Consider the following 17,892-nt stretch of genomic DNA (forward strand, 5'->3'; position numbering starts at 1 on the left):
TAACCGGCATTCGATATCGGGACGAAATTTTAAGACCAGTGGTTCTGCCATTCTTAAGACGCCAGGGCGTTGGCGCCTTTATTCAACAGGATAACGCACCAGCGCACACCAGTCGCGTCAGCAGAACTTTCTGGCAGCAGAATAACGTACAGGTGTTAGATTGGCCATCTAAATCACCTGATTTGTTACCAATTGAACATGTCTGGGACGTTCTTGGGCGACGCGTGAGAGAACGTCAAAATCAGCCGTCAAACTTGCAGGAGCTGGCCCAAGCCTTGATCGCTGAATGGAACAACATCTCTCCTCGAATTATTCGCCGGTTTACGAGTTCCATGCGACGACGCTGCAATGCTGTTTACTTCGCAAACGGTGGCCATACCCGTTACTAATGGTGTTACCTTTGAAATTGACCCCAAAGTCCTTTTCAGTCGAATAAAATCAACTGAACGCAAAGTTTTATAATGAACCATGACTGCAGTTTTATCAGAATTGATCAATTACTTTATTCGTACATGATTGGTAAGGAGATATGAAGGGGTTAATTAATTAATCACAGTATAAAGTAGTGTTACCTTTCTTTTTTTGTTTAGTATATATCCACCAGAATTGGAAGTCATAGACACAACAAACTCTTCTACATCATCTGCTTATCTCGATCTTTTCCTACATCGAAACCAACCTATGGTGTTTACATGTCACAGTTGATTCGATATTCAAGTGTCTGATTCCATTATCACGATTTCCGTGCAAGAAGTCATGAACACATGGTTTCAAAACATGCAGGTTGATGAAAAGTGAAGAGAAGTTTTATGGTAGCTATAGTTATCTCATTCCATTAGTTGTTTGCCTGTTGGTTCTGTTGTTGTTTACTTTGTTCTTATTTGAGAACGTGACATTATTTACATGGATTGAATCATGGTGGGTGTCATCGATGAAGTAGAAGGTTACTCTTCTTCTCCTTGTACTTTTTCTAGAGTCTGGTAATCTTTCTTTTCTTCATGTTTGTCCTAGTTTTATGGATTTGAGAGTGAATTGTGATTATTGACATGTAAGTATTTTATGTTTCAAAACTTCCCAATATGTTATATTTTAAAATTTGCTTTGAATTGTTTTCTAACGATACAAAATTACACTGTTAAGTTCTTTGCATCACTGACGAAGAAGGCAAAGCTACATGACGTAGTTTAATTCATCATTTTACATTTTAATTCCTGTTGTAACTGACCAGTGAAATACTAAAAGAACAATTGTATGAAGTAGAATTAGGCTTCTAGCATGACTGTAGAATCATCGAAGGACGATAAAGCTATATGATTAATTCACTATTTGGTTACATAAACTAAAATAATATTAGAGGTGTATTTCACAATTGCGTCTTCTGTGCCATCATGTCGTATAGAAATATATACAAACATTTGTAATATTCTCTGTAAGATATAATCCACTAGTTCATCGTTTAGACCGTCTTTTTGATTTGGGATGTGTCATTTACTGGTGTGAATTTATACCGTCTTTTTGATTTGGGATGTGTCATTTACTGGTGTGACTTTATACCGTCTTTTTGATACTGGTGTGACTTAATACCGGGATGTGTCATTTACTGGTGTGACCGTCTATTTTATATGGGATGTTTATACCGTCTTTTTGATTTGGGATGTGTCATTTACTGGTGTGACTTTATACCGTCTTTTTTATTTGGGATGTGTCATTTACTGGTGTGAATTTAGACCGTCTATTTTATATGGGATGTGTCAATTACTGGTGTGACTTAATACCGTCTTTTTGATTCGGGATGTGTCATTTACTGGTGTGACTTAATACCGTATTTTTGATTTGGGATGTGTCATTTACTGGTGTGACTTAATACCGTCTTTTTTATTTGGGATGTGTCATTTACTGGTGTGACTTTATACCGTCTTTTTGATTAGGGATGTGTCATTTACTGGTGTGAATTTATACCGTCTTTTTTCATTTGGGATGTGTCATTTACTGGTGTGACTTTATACCGTCTTTTTAATTTTGAATGTGTCATTTACTGGTGTGACTTTATACCGTCTTTTTGATTTGGGATGTGTCATTTACTGGTGTGACTTTATACCGTCTTTTTAATTTTGGATGTGTCATTTACTGGTGTGACTTTATACCGTCTTTTTAATTTTGGATGTGTCATTTACTGGTGTGACTTTTACCGTCTTTTTTATTCGGGATGTGTCATTTACTGGTGGGAATTTATACCGTCTTTTTGATTTGGGATGTGTCATTTACTGGTGTGACTTTATACCGTCTTTTTGATTCAGGATGTGTCATTTACTGGTGTGACTTTATACCGTCTTTTTTATTTGGGATGTGTCATTTACTGGTGTGACTTTATACCGTCTTTTTAATTTTGGATGTGTCATTTACTGGTGTGACTTTATACCGTCTTTTTAATTTTGGATGTGTCATTTACTGGTGTGACTTTATACCGTCTTTTTAATTTTGGATGTGTCATTTACTGGTGTGACTTTATACCGTCTTTTTAATTTTGGATGTGTCATTTACTGGTGTGAATTTATACCGTCTTTTTTCATTTGGGATGTGTCAATTACTGGTGTGACTTAATACCGTCTTTTTTCTTTAGGATGTGTCATTTACTGGTGTGACTTTAAACCGTCTTTTTGATTTGGGATGCGTCATTCACTGCTGTGTCATTGTAGCATCCTTTTGTTTTGAAAGATGTTATTTTACCTCTTATGTGTCATGCAGTACATCTTCTTGTCTACTCTCACCTGAGAATATGTTTATCACATTTGATAATAATAAAAATAATGGCCTTTCACTTAGAGAAAAAGGCAATTTAAAATTAGAAATGCACCCTCTGATCCCATGGTGAATCTCCTGACAAGACCCTCTATGCGGTCGTCTTCGCCAATTATTTATGATTCCTTTGCTGTGGAGAAGTTTAAGGTAATTTTCAGGTAATCAGATGCGAAAATGGCTAGTGAATGGAAAAGTAGTTAGCATATTTCCTTATGTTTTAGAAGTATTTTCAAGTTAATTCTTAAAACCTGACGTTGATAGAGCATACTTATACAACATACTGTTTTCAGCTGACATTAACGGTTCTGAATAAACCAAATCCGTTCGTAGTGTTCGTGTTGGAGTATTTCTACGCGGTAGAAAATGTTTGAACCATAGATTTAGCAGGACTAGTCGAATATGATAGGGTCCTATAAATTCCATTACAGATACTGAACCTGAACATTGTGATGAGTACCAACATCTGTCTAAACGCAAATTTGGTGCCATTACGCATTTAAACGAGGAATAAAATGATTTGCCTCGAAAACGCTACTATATCAAGTTTCATGAAGTCTTACGTTTTCAAGTTCTCAAAACCAATTGTGTACATGTTCTTTTGCAAGAGATTAAAAACAAGATGACCCCAATCTCATTATGTGTGGTTACTGATATAACAAGTAGAATGTGTTTATTCATAACTGTCATTCTTAAGGATAACTCCCTCAAGGCATTGAACTTCTTATGAGTCCTTTTCCACACAGACAAGGTAGCAGACCGAAGGATGGCACATTTATCGAACAGTTTTATAGTACATATTATACGATATTTTCACCGAAAAACACACTTGATATTTAACATGTGAGTGACAATGTCATCATAACATCTAGATATTTATTTTTTTAAACATAGTGTCTAACAAAATTTCTACGCTGTACCACTGTCCCGCTTCTAACTACTACACCAGAAGAGGGCTATTTCAAATTCGTTTATGTAGGACAGGAATATTTCACCAAATAAGTGGGTTTTTTTTTGTTTTGTTTGTTTTTTTTTTGTTTCACACTATATTTGACATTACACACTTTTATTTAGTGTCCTTACGTTGTTTAGTGCATGGTTTTTGATCAAATACACGAGGGTCTGTCATTCTAAGAGCCATTTATTGGTCAATCGTTCGTAGGTTTGCCTTTTACGCCATCGTTTTCATTATATTATCGGACTTACATTTTCCCACAGGGGCACATACTTAACAGTTAAGCTTGCAGCTAACGCCAAATACACTGTTTCGTTCATGTTACAAAAGTCTTCATAGTGGCGGTACAGCCACGAGATATCTCTCTGGAGATTTTGGGTAGGTTTTTACCTTGCCTGAATGTTCTGATTTTGTTGACGTGACGATAGCAAATGACTGTTGACACAAATCAATGTAAACAAAGTCGACGTTACTGTAAGAGTTGTCTCCCATGAACGCAGATTAATCCGCGCACGTGGAAACCTATGCAAGATTAGAATTACATAGCCATCTCACATTTACAAACTCTATCCAACATGGCGGGATGTGATAGAAAACTTTATTTCCTGCATTTGTCGTCCCACTGATTGCTAAAATATTGAAGAATCGTGTCCTAAATGCAACATTGTGCTAGTCTGTCTCCAAAAAGATTTTACTCTAACATGACTTTAAAATGTATCCGCAATCAGACACTTCCAGACAAAGCCGAATAAAGTTCTCTGGGTTACTGGGACAGGAGTTAAGCTGTCATATACTGATCTTAAACCGACCATTTTTGTTGTTGTCAAAATTGATTGGCTGCAAAAGTGGTATACATAAACTACTAAAAAATATATTCAGTTAATTCTAATATAGGAACCCACCTTCAAAAAAGAATGGACACTAGACTGGGGTTTGTCCCATTTTTTGCCACAAGCAGGGCACAACTTTCCCAGCCCTTCATTTTTTTTCCATGAGATGACGACCCACTTAATTCTATGCCTGTGATTCCTTGCTCGAAGACATTTTAATAAATTATGTATTATCTACATTAGAGGGACATATATCTTTAACAGAATATGAACGATGCTCATTTGTTATTGCTTTTATTATCAAGTACATGTCATTAATATCTTACTATTCTAAGATGACGGGTGCAATATTCGTTTTACAGCATAATGTTTTATTTTAATACTTTTCTATTTCCGCCTCATGTTGTTTCTTTCTGTATATATCCTATTAACACACTCAGTTAAATTTAAGAAATATTTAAACCACACACATACTCATGTATGTAAATGAAATAAACATTGCCTGATAGATTAGCTTTAAACAATTAAACAACTTAAAGCTTAACTCTGAAGCATATTATAGATTGTATTTTAATATGTAATAGTTATTTCGGTTGTTTAAGTAAATTATTTCCGTAATTTAAGAATTAATGGGAATTAGATAAGGATAAAGAAAGAGTTTTTTGGACTTCAGAAATATTAAGATGTATTTAGCTATCGGCAGAACATCCCAACTTTTCCACATCACTCCAGTAGCGAAGAGTGTTGCTATGTTTACATCCTCGTGGTCCGCCATTATGGATCCGAGCATAACTCTCACAGTTATGGGCACATCCGGAATATCTTATATATCGTGTCATGTACTTCTGGACACACGTTGATGAACAGTTCAGGTCAGCAGCGCAGCCAGCAAGAGCTACAAGTAGAGAGGAATTGATAGATATCATTCAAACAGGTCTTCATGTCCACGTTTTACTAGTGAATATATGTGTAGAACAGATGCATAATGAATTATTTTGGCTGTTGATTTTTCTTGTAGTCATATGTCAACAAACTGTTGAAGATTGTACAGAAGACACAATAACACCTTTTATTATAGATTAAGAGTTTGCAACCAAACAATGGATTAAACTGTATCATACAGCTGTTTCATCTTTCTAGGTGTCGTCAGTGATACAAGAAAAATCATAATGTAGATGGGAAGGTTCGCTAGCTCTAAACTGCAATGAATTTCGTAATTTTCATAAATTTCTTTTCATAATTTTAGAACAATTGCAGGTACATTCTTAACCATGCTGCTATTAGAATAAATTGATATATCCAGTGATATCGATCCACGGAATCAGGTTTCTATGAAATAGGTAAAAAAAAAACCACACTCACACGAAAATGTAGCCCCATACGAAAATGAATGAAAATGTAATTTATGGCATGTCAAGGTTATGCTAAGTTAGTTTATGATAAGACGCATGCTAACACATGAAACTATTGTGAGTTGTAACCTACATCAGAATCGTGCCTCTTTTGTTGAAGTCATTCGACTCGAGCAAACTAAAGACGACAGTCTGTACTGCATACAACTGAATGTCACACATGTATTGGTTTACGTTTCACTCACCAGTCAACACCTATATCGTTTTACGTATTTTACGCAATCCTTGACCAGTCCATTTCTATGTCGTTTTGATGTAATCGATAATCAATATCATTTGATATAAGCTTTCCACACTGATATCGTTTTATTGACCAATATATATGCATCATTGTGTATGCTGACAACATGTACTTTTTGTTTTACAAACAAATGATTCGTTATTTGTATTATTTTAGAAAATTTTATTGAAAGTTTATTGAAAACCAATTACACTTAACATGTATTCGTGCGGATGTGTAAGACGTATTGTCTTGTCCACATGTGTCCAATTTGTAACCTCTACGTCACTGTCACATTAGTGTAATTTCACTTGTATTGCATTGCATGTTTTGTATTGACACACTTGCCACAAGGACTAAACTAATTATATAATACAAGTCGGCTGCAAGCGACAGATATATATAAAGAAACTATACATGTACTGATGTGGGCTGTAAGACGCAATGTATCTTTTAACCTGTATGATTGATAATGATCTTTCGTTAAATCCCTTTTGATAAATACGCAACTGCAGTTGTTTGTCGGAGTAAAACTATATGTATATATATGTTTTATATTTACATATATTAATCTCTTCAAAAACAGTACGTAAACTTTAAGAATTTATTTTGTGTTAAAAAAATAAAGTTGCGGTAGAAAAAAATCGTCAGTAAATGACTTTGTTATATAAATAACTTATTTCATGGCAGGTACTTCTCTGGAATCTATCGTATAACTTACATCCCCCTGGTTTCCCACAGTCCTGCCAGTAGACGTCCTTGAGCTGGAAATAGCCGCATGAGTCCGAGTTCTCATCCCAAGCACATCCTAGAGGTCTGCACCCAGACTCGTGCTGTAACATTTACTAAAACGCTTATATACAGTTACACAAACAATATCGGTAAATTATAGACTCGTGCTTAAGTTAAACCAAAGTAAATTCAAGATCTGTAATTCAATTTTCAATTTTTAACCATATAATTTCGTCTATGTCACCTTCACGATTTCAACTTCGCTGGATTCTAGCAAGACACATGAGTCCTGGTGGAACAATACAGTCGTTACACTGCTTAACTGAAAGGTCTGAGTGAGTGAGTATGACTTTTGTGTTTTATCCATCTTGATGTAAAATTTTTCAGAAAATAAAATAAAAAATAACCCCAGTAGGACCGTTAGAAAACAACCTACCTACTTCCCGATGCGCTACATTTACATGGCTTAGATGGGAGTATTCCCACCAAATTTGTCTGTCCAAACTGACCACAGGAGAGATATTTTAATGCCAACACCAATATCCCTTTAAATACATATCAAATATCTTCTTACCTGACAAATACAATCCAGACAATGTTGTGATACTAGGCCTAAAAATAGAAGAAAAGCATCATAGGGTAGCTATAGAAGGCGTTATACATGTATTTGTAGGGTAACTATTGAATACATAAGGCGCTATAGGTGTAGGGCAATTATTAGATACATAGGGCGCTATAGGTGTAGGATAATTATTGAATACATAGGGCGCTATAGGTATAGGGTAATTATTGAATACATAAGGCGCTATAGGGTAGGGTAATAATTGAATACATAAGGCGATAAAGGTGTAGGGTAACTATTGAATACATAAGGCGCTATAGGTGTAGGGTAAACATTGACTGCACCAGGCGCTATAGGTGTTGGGTAATTATTGAATACATAGGGCGCTTTATATGTAGGGTAACTTTTGAATGAATAAAGCCATCAAATTGGACAGTTGTTTCGGAAAACATCGAAATCTTGAAATGGTTCTTAAACACGTCTCTTTTGGAACATTAACGAAATAAAAGTGTTGATTCAAAATATACTTCACTCAAACCTGACCTGTAGCGTACGTTTCTCGTGTAGTTCTTCCAGTACTATTACCGCTACAGTAGGACGAGGGAAATACCCTGAGGTAGGTCCCAGCAACCCAAACATTCTGTGGAAACCAAAAGTGATATTGTTCATCACAAAGAAGATAGATAACTGCATGATAAGTACAGTAATCATTAGACACTATGAATGACAAAATAATTCGAAGTATCAAATAGTAGCTTCAGAAAGCTTGATAATTGTAAGAAAATATATAGTAAATTTAAGACCTCACCGTAAAGACATTAGTATTACTCTCAACTGATGTCCAAACCAAATTCAATGTATCTGCAGACATATTATTGAAGTATGGGAAAGTGCACCTGTCTATATATATATTTTATATTTATTTCAACTCATTGGATTTCCATAAGTAACTTCTCAGCTCTCAATATTTTTCATCCCAAGCGTTAATGACGGATCCAATAAGGATAAAACAGTGGTATAGTACCATTGTTTGGCTTTGTTGTATCTTATTGTTAGATTGGAACTGAGCTGTGTTGTTCAGCTGGGTATCGTTAACATAGAATACTCTCAAATGCATACTCACGTAATGGCCGTGCACGTTATCGAGTTCGTACCAGTGGTACCCATCCTTTGTCAGGATTTTACCATTGAAGTTGTAGCATTCGTCAGAGTTCAAAGTAGCCACAATGGAGTGACTAAGGCCAGCTGTGAAGCAGAGCAGATTTTAGCCTACACGCGCAATTCTGAGAAACGATAGTTTATATGAGGTAATGTAAAGAGTAACCACAACACTGAAAATGTTTGCTTAGGAAAACATACTTTGGTGTCAAACATATAAATCTAGAAGGAAATCTGATGAGAAAATAATGAAGAATCAGAAACGAGTCTATCGTTATTTAATGTACAGCGTGTGCTGATTTGTTTGTCCACTGCAATGGTAGTATGCTTCTGTAGGAAACACAATGAACAATCTTATATGGGAAAGGGAATACAATTTACAATTTTATACTGTTACCTCCTGTTCTTGCGTGGACATCGTTGGCTTTAAGACAAACACAGTCAATATGGCCAGAAATACTTGATGAGGCCACCCCAGCAAGGGTCAAACAACTTAGTAAGGTTAACCACATTTCTATTTCTTATCCGTTTGACCAAGTTTATCTGAAATTTGAGTTGCGCTTATATAGAACAGAATGACTTTACTGTATGATAAGGCACGTTAATATATTATCTTGTAGATATGATTGTGCATGTAACCATGACCTGTTAAAAAGTTTACATATTTTATCGATCATATATGGGATAAAGGCATTTGAGTGATTGTGACAATAAGAGAAATAATGCCGATACTTAAATGTAAATACAACCTAAAGGCAATCGTTGATACTTGCAAAACAAAGTTCGAAACTGTGAAAAAACAAGTTAATTTGACACGGAATGGAGATGATAGTCTTGTCGATCTGATGTGTATATAACAAATCTAAACATATATAGTGGTCTAGTCAATGTGATGAGTATAAAACATTATCATTATCACAAGTATTTTTGTTATTTGAAAATGACCATACAACATGTATACCCTCTGTATTTGAGAAGAAAGTAGACACTGAACGCGATATTTGGTATAACTTTCATCACGATGATTCCTTTGATTTGTTCCTTGTTCCAGCGATAGGGTAGATGTAATTGACTTCATAATCGTGAATCATCGCAAATATTGCAAGTCTCTACACCCTTGATGCTATTCATTTGTTCTTCTGAAACCACGAGATATAAACATTAAAGGAATATCAATAAAGTTTGAACATGTTTTGCATTTGCATTATTCGTTTCCATAAGTATGTTTAAAAGTATGCACGGGCCAATTTATATTGTATTATGTGTGTATATTGTATGGTGTCATTTTGCAATACTGCAGGCGTATTCATGTTGACGAAATACACGATATTTTGATGTTTTACCATTCCATGTTAAGTCTCTATATCAGGAAGCATTGCATCTTTGATATTTCCCCGTTTATACGAACAAATATCAAACAGAGGCTGAGTTAAACTTCAGACTTTATTGTGAACTTTTGACAGTCCAGAAATAATTAGCTATTTGCTGAACATCCCAGGGCTTCAATAGCTCTCCAATAGCCAAGAGTGTAGCTATGTTTACATCCAGTAGGTCCGCCATTGTGGATCCGTGCATAGCTTTCACAGTTATGAGCACATCCGGAATGACTTATATACCGGGACATATAATTCTGGACACACTCTGAGGAGCATTGCAAATCAGCGGCGCAGGCAGCAAGAGCTACAAATTAAAATGGTTCAAATATTTTTTACAATTCACAGATACACAACACAATTTGATCAAACGCAAACGTGTCAGAAGTATTCTACATTGATCATCCGAAATATGGCTTGAGCAAAAATGAAATAGTGAAGTATGATGCAATGGACAAACACATTGATACGTTAACATTTTAGTGTTTATAGTCTGATAAATGTAATTTGTGTTCGTAGATTCAGAAATACAGTATTCAAATTAATAACCAAGAAACTTTAAAAGGAGAAGAAGTCATATACATTTTTGAAAAGGTGCGAATTTTTACGAAAGAGGTAAATTATGTCAGATCAGGTTAATGAAATCATTACTAAATCAGCAAGAACAATTCAAGCAAGAATCTCATGAATGCTGCTGTATTCGGACATAAATTAATTCGTCTGATGACGTTATTAAGCTGACACATTTAAGTGCCAAGTATTAAACTCAATTATTTAAAAAAAAAAAAAAAAAAAACCTACAGCCTCCGGGCCGTCCACAGTCCTGCCAGTATATATCCTTCAGTTGGAAATATCCACATGAGTTAGAGTTGACATCCCAAGCACATCCTAAAGGTCTGCATCCAGACTCGTGCTAAAACGTTTATTGATATTGCTATACTCAGTTATCAATATCGGTTAATGTGACAATGTTAATTCTTTACTCATGGTGAAAAAGATTTAAGACCATTAAACACCTGAAGGTGAGTGATTTTTCCATCCCTACCCTGCTACATGTTACATCAATGCAGCATCATGATATTACCTTCAAATGTTTAATATTTGTGACATTCTTAACATGACGACATTGAATTTTAAACGTAACTTCATTAGTTGTTTTTGTGAAAATCCACTGTTAAAAGGGAACCCTCGCCTCCATCCTAGACTGAAAAAGGAGATGCTCATATCAGAAAAAGGATGAATACAACTTGATTTTTTCTTTTTGTTTTTGTTTTGTTTTTTGTTTTTCGGAACGCACAGAACTAGACATTAAAGGTATGTTTCTATGTCACACAGAGATAAACATTGAAGGTAGGTAACAATGTCACATGGAACTAGACCGCAAAGGAATGTGATCATATCACACATATTTAGACAATGAAGGAATGTTACCATACCACACAGATTTAGACAATGAAAGAATTTTACCATACCACACAGATTTACACATTAAAGGAATGATCTACACATTACAGCTTAAGGCCATGTGACCAATGCTTTTGAACCTCGTACTTGTAATGAATCTCCCAACCTTTATGGTATTTTTAATGTCTTGGTTATCTGTTAAATGAATGATTGGTTAATAACTACTTACCTTACAGATGCAGTTAAGACAATGCTGTGATACAACTCCTGCAAATACCAAATTATAGCATTTCATTATCATCACCAATACGCGGTATGGTACGTTCTTATTGAATATTTGCTATTTAGCATCATTTCTGATAGCCAATATGTTGTATCCGTGATGATCATACTTTTACAATGCATTGTGTCACTCAAAAGCAAAAATCAAGAAAATACCGACATTTCATCATCAATACCATAATCAAAATTCAAATTCCATAAAACTAGAACAAAATATGAAATATTATACGGATACTCCTGAAAAAGTACGAGGACGACCAGGTGTTCCGGAAGTGTAAGCATCGCCTGCTTCATCGACACCTGCCATGTAAACCTTGGTCATTGCAATGAAATAATGTCACGTTCTCTACTGAGAACAAAGAATACAACAACATAACCAACAGGCAAAATAAAGAGCATCAAACACAACCAGCTTTATATCAAACATATAATTTTTCTTAATGAGTTCACTATGGTGACCATAAACCTTCCCCATTTTAAGGTTTTTCTATGACAGATATGAAGTACTCAAAACCTGACCTGAAGAGAAGGTACCATGCGATGATCCTCCAGTGCTACCAGAACTACCACTACAGTGTGAAGACGATGAAGTTCTTAGAAAATTCCCTGCAACCCATGCCCTCTGTTGGAAAGAATGTATTATGTGTAAACACACATCGATTGGGATAACCATCGAAGATAATGCAGCTTAAGAACTATTTGAAGTTAAGATAATGATTTTTTGGCTGACAGTCTGTTTTCAAGCTGTTTCCATTATGATAAAGTTAAAATGATGAAACCCGGGTCCCATATTCAAATCAAGAAAAAACATATATATAGATAGATACTGAGACCTTGTCTTTCGTACTTACATGATGACCGTGCACGTTCTGGAGTTCGTACCAATGATACCCATCATGTGTCAGGATTCCACCATTGAACTTGTAACACTCGCCAGAGTTCAAAGAGGCAACTACTGAGTGACTAAGGCCAGCTGTGTGGAATAATAAAAAAAAAACGATTTATAAGTCAGGAAGTTATCTATTAGTAACTGATAAATTGAGAGGATGGAGGGAGTGGGTTGGGGGGGGGGGTTGAATCGAAAAGTAAAATCCAGGTTGCATGTAAATGGACATTATTCAATTGAAGATTTTTTTGATGATAAGGGATACTTATATGTATTTTCAGCAAAATGTTTTGATACATAGAAAAACAAAACCCGAATGGATGTACGTTAATAAAGGAAGTAAAGAAACGAGAAAATCACCTCCCGATCTAGCATTTACACCACTCGTTGTGAGACAAACACAGGTTCCTGAGTCAATGTGGCCAGATATACTTGCTGCGGCAGCCCCAGCCAGAATCAAACAACAGAGCAAGGTCGACCACATTTTTGTTTCTGAATGATTCCTGAAATAAGGTGTTCTATACAATTGTGCAAGGAGACTTTGCCTCGAGATAAGGCAGATGTTATTCTGACATTCCCTATCTTTAAGATATGCCGGAAATATCGTGACGGATGTCATGAATTACACAGATTTTTATCAGTTTTTATCAAGCGAACATTCATACAATAGAGGGTTGTCCTGATGTTACCTACCTTAGAAGCTGACAAAGAATGAATAGAAAAATGGTCCACAATAAGTTTTATGATTTCCAGTATAAATTTACTAATTGACTAGCAATGTTGAATGAAACAATACTTATACATCATATGGACAGGATTCGTGATTTAAGTCCTTCTTCCTTAACTTACACACCTATTTGGGACCAGTGTGCCTTTAAGGGAGCATAGGACAACATAAGCAAACTCAATTCGAAACTTGCTTACACCGCTAAGTGGCGAATTTTAAAAAAAGGTTTCTAATGGAGCATTACAGTTTGCCATTTTAATCCTACCCCGTAAGGGATTTTATGTATTAGGAACTAAAATGTTATTTAAGAAGAAAAGGACAAACTATCAGCTTGAATATAAATGAGTTACTGTGTAGAGAAAAGAGTCGTTATACTGTAAATAAGGAAGAAAGACGTTAAAGTGTTGAAAGAAAGATGGACGTTATACTGTGTAGACGGACGAAAGACGTAATACTGTAAATAGGGAAAGTACATTATACTGTGTAGAGAGAATGAAGACTTTATACTGTGTAGAGGAAAGATAGACGTTTTAATGTGTAGACGGATCTTGTATATAGGGGAGAAGATGTTATGCTGTGAAGAGGGAAGAAATACGTTTGCAGAAGGAAGAGAGACGCCTGTGTTCGTTAGTTCACTACTTGCACGAAAATTGTGATGATAGGCAGGCCCTTAAATATCTCATCAAAGACAAGACATCATTGAAAATGAAATTAAACGATTTTGCAAGGTCCCTCCGACCTTTTTTTGACATCTTTGATAAATTCAGCCTAGTATAAAAACAAAACACAATTCAGCCAACGGAGGGGAACAGTTAGATTTGATAGTGCTAGGAATGGTAGTTAATACTTTTGACAAACATTTAGAGCTATTCAAAATCCACATACTATTAATTCCACTTCTTTAGTAAACAATATCACAAGAAGACTGTAACCCTGATTTGATAGTACTTAGAATGGTTGTAATTAGTTAAGATCAAGGCTTGGTTTAACAATTAGACGAGCCAGCTTGTTGTTAATGTAGCTTCCTGATCATTAAAGGCGATCTAAATGATTGTAATATCGAAGCATGATAAGACAATATTTCTTCTCTGGAAAGATTGCATCATGTATAGGTGGGAATTCCTTCATTGTCCAGCAAGACCAATTATGGCAACTGTCAGCTTTTAAATGATGTAAATTTCTTCATAGACATATAATATTTGCCTGGTGTAATTGTATCATCTGACAGGGACATTACGCACTTTTCTATCCTTGAAATAGATATATTTTATTCATTAAATATGTTTTCGTTTTAACCACGTCAAGTTTTAAATAAAATTACTATTTTGAAACATAACTGTCTATTAGTATACCTGCCTTATATTGTACTTTCTGTATCCAGATTAGAACAATAGAGGGACGATCAGTCTTCACTTAAGCTGTCTTGACTGTCCAATAAGTTGGTCAGGTGAAGATAACATACAGGACAGTTACATGAAACATGCTCGGTTTAAGAACATAAATAGCAATGGATGACGTCACAACCATGTTTTAACATTTCATATTACTTTTTCCTTTATTGATCAATTTCCTCTGAATGCGCTTTTTTCCAAACCTCAACTAAATATCCTAGAGCATGTAATGAAAATATTTCCCGAAACAGTTGCATGATGCAGTTAATGTCATTATTTTACTTCATTTTTAACATTTTTTTTTTCATTTTAATATGAGAATAACAAAATTTGTGTTAAATTTAGAATAATCATTTCATTGTTTAATGAATGCCAATCAAACTTCTCTTTAGAAAATTCTTTTTCTTCACTGTATCCTTTTTTCATTTCACCAACAGACTGTATGGTATTTCCTCTTTTCAAAGAAAGATAGTTCTAGATGTGATAGCATAATTTCCTGATAATTTGCTCAATTTTCTCTTAACATAATCAAAAAAGGCACACTTTTGACTTTGGGATCTACTTGACTAAACAACTTTAATTTTAGTCCAAACAATTATCCTGGTTTCCTGATACATTTATCTGTGTGTAGTTGGTATCGTCCCAAACTCTGACTAGCTGCCACGTTAGCACCATAAGGTAACGTCCTAAATATAAAAGAACAACTATCTACAAGATTCCAAGACAAGTTTACTGCAATGTAACATATATACTAGTTTTAAAACCGGAAAATACTTTTTGTTTATTTTTAGCAGCTTTGTTCAGTACACTAATCAAACATTTACAAGGATGTACAAGAGATACTTAACACTGAGCTATATGGTATGTAGGAACATGCTAGTGTTGTCATTTTATCCTTCCGGCATGTTATTCAAACTTTATTTCTGGAGCATGAGGAACTAAAGCTAATATAACTATAATTTGTCACAACTATTTATTATGTACTGGTAGGGTTTCAAACCGATACGTTGTATCTTTTTTTCTTCTATATTACTAATTTAAAGAGAGGACAATTTGACAAAATATGAAGGATTGATAAAGGGGTGATAAAAACGAAGGTAGAATATGTGTCAAGTTAAATCTCACAAATGTCACATATGAAGATTCTTAGCTTACTAGACTAAAGCTCTGGATGGTTTCCCTAGCCAAGTAACCACTATCAATGAATATATTTTAGAAATTTCAAATAACGTATTTTGAATCCCTTTCTTCCAAACATTTGATTTTGATTCGTGATTCTCCGTTTTAACACTCCATATATAATGTAAGGTCCTTTCACGTCAAATGCTGTCAATCCTATCTCAAAATGACTGACTCCCTTCTTTTAAAAATATTCCATATCCTTTCAAACGAAAATCATTGTCGTTTAAATGTTTTGATATTTGATGGACGGAAGTGACAAAGAAGACAGATTTGGCTAAACTAGGTCACAATATGCACAAAAGAAAAATGTATACGAAGACTCGTGAAAAAGTACAAGAATAAGACCAAGAGCAACGGAAATGTACACGTCGTCTGTATCATCGACGACACCCGCTATGTAAATCCTAGTCAATCCAAGGAAGTAATGTCACGTTCCCAAAAGGGGAAATAGTATATCAGGGAACAATAAGCACTTCACCATAATCTTCATCAACCAGCATCAATAAAGCACTGTACTATGGTGGACCATTTGCATTATTTTCCGACATAATCCTCTTCGGTGTCTATACACTTTTGCCAGCGATGTTTAAAGGCCTCAATGCCGCTTATAACGACGGAGTTTTCTTGAACATTCAGAAAATCCTATTTTTTTCAATTTCGAAAATAGATAAAATCTGATGGAGCGAGATCAGACGAATAAGGCGGATGTTCATTTAATTAAAGCCACCATCATTATTGAAACAACACACATTTACTGAAATTTCAGCGGCGCTTGAGTTTGGTATTTTTTTAACTGCCTAAGAAGTGGTGCATCCACAAACCCCTCCAGAAAGTCAGCAAGGTCTGCCTCTGAAAGGTTCATATTAGCATGTCACAAAGTCCGCTGGGTGTGCTTCTGATCAACTGTCAGAGGTCTTGGTACCCAACGGACTGAGAGGTTTCTCATTGCAAGATCTTCCGTAAGAATGGAATGTACTCTTCCTACGAAATTTCCAAAACAATATCATGGACTTTATTGACCATTTCTGGGGTTGCGACAGTGACCGGCCTTCCAGGACGGGCGTCATCCCCAAGGCTCTGCCTGCCAAGCTTGAATTTCGCCACCCATATTTTCACGCTAGTATATGAAGGGACAATATTCCTTTGTGTCGCTACAATATTAGTATGGTTATTATCAGGTGTTACCCTTTCTTATGCAAATATTGAATCACAGCTCTTTCAGCGATTTTGTCCATTTTGCAAATGTCACTTGCCTTGTTTAATTTAGAGTGCTACCTTTTCGACATAAACTGACCAAATGACACCAGTCTTCGGGTACACCTTAAATAGGTAGGGAATAGTAGAGGTAAAAAATGACATCTCTGCTTAACTCACTCAAGCTCACAACTTATATCGTAAAATATGAGCAAGAAAAAGGTGAAACAAGAAAACAAAAGTATCCGCATCCCTGTAAGCAGTTTTGATATGTTAATCAAAATTGCCCAATCCTTTCGTTTCTTTATACATTTTGTAGGTAAAAAATCAAATTCAGGGTCTCTTGGTTATTTGAAAGTGATCGGTAAATATGTAATGGTCCTTTAAAAAATCCACACAGCTTGTGATTATTTTTACCGTCATTTCAAACTACAATGTCTTCGCTATATCCTTATTTTTAGACTAAAAACAAGAAAAAAATACTGAGGTGTTTACAAAATTTTCATTCAAGTCAAAAATCGACCAAATGAGGGTATGTTTACGGGAGACTATTGAAAAAAGGAGAAAAAGACCACGTGGTCCTAAAGGGTCAGATATTGCTGTTTTATCAACGATATCAATTCTGGTCAAAAGGTGAACAGGGTAAAAACAACGGAACCATCCAGTATACTATTAGACTATTCATATCACCATATCCCCGAATGGGTTATAGGAGACAAACAAACCTTCACCTCTGTATCCCTTTATCTCTTGAAATCCCTTTATAATGAGGTCAGTTGTCAATATCT

The 17,892-nt window shown here is 35.3% G+C and overlaps 2 protein-coding genes across 2 annotated transcripts; both read right to left on the reverse strand.

Annotated features, from left to right (window-relative positions):
* Positions 1-5,270: 5,270 nt before the first annotated feature.
* Positions 5,271-9,177, reverse strand: LOC132548431 (lysozyme-like). The gene is made up of 6 exons (XM_060212295.1): positions 9,063-9,177; positions 8,631-8,752; positions 8,051-8,147; positions 7,520-7,557; positions 6,935-7,046; positions 5,271-5,476 (listed from the first exon to the last, which is right to left on the reverse strand). Exons 1-6 carry the CDS (start codon positions 9,175-9,177, stop codon positions 5,271-5,273), a joined length of 690 nt encoding a protein of 229 aa, XP_060068278.1.
* A 962-nt stretch (positions 9,178-10,139) lies between these two features.
* On the reverse strand, positions 10,140-13,094 carry LOC132548430 (lysozyme-like). Its single transcript, XM_060212294.1, has 6 exons — positions 12,971-13,094; positions 12,576-12,697; positions 12,244-12,346; positions 11,672-11,709; positions 10,840-10,951; positions 10,140-10,345 (listed from the first exon to the last, which is right to left on the reverse strand). The coding sequence occupies exons 1-6, from the start codon at positions 13,092-13,094 to the stop codon at positions 10,140-10,142; spliced, it is 705 nt and encodes a 234-aa protein (XP_060068277.1).
* Between the last annotated feature and the right edge of the window lie 4,798 nt (positions 13,095-17,892).

Source organism: Ylistrum balloti, unplaced genomic scaffold (genome assembly GCF_031769215.1).
Source record: "Ylistrum balloti isolate Yb309-2 unplaced genomic scaffold, AGI_CSIRO_Ybal_v1 Utg370010, whole genome shotgun sequence".
NCBI lineage: Eukaryota > Metazoa > Mollusca > Bivalvia > Pectinida > Pectinidae > Ylistrum > Ylistrum balloti.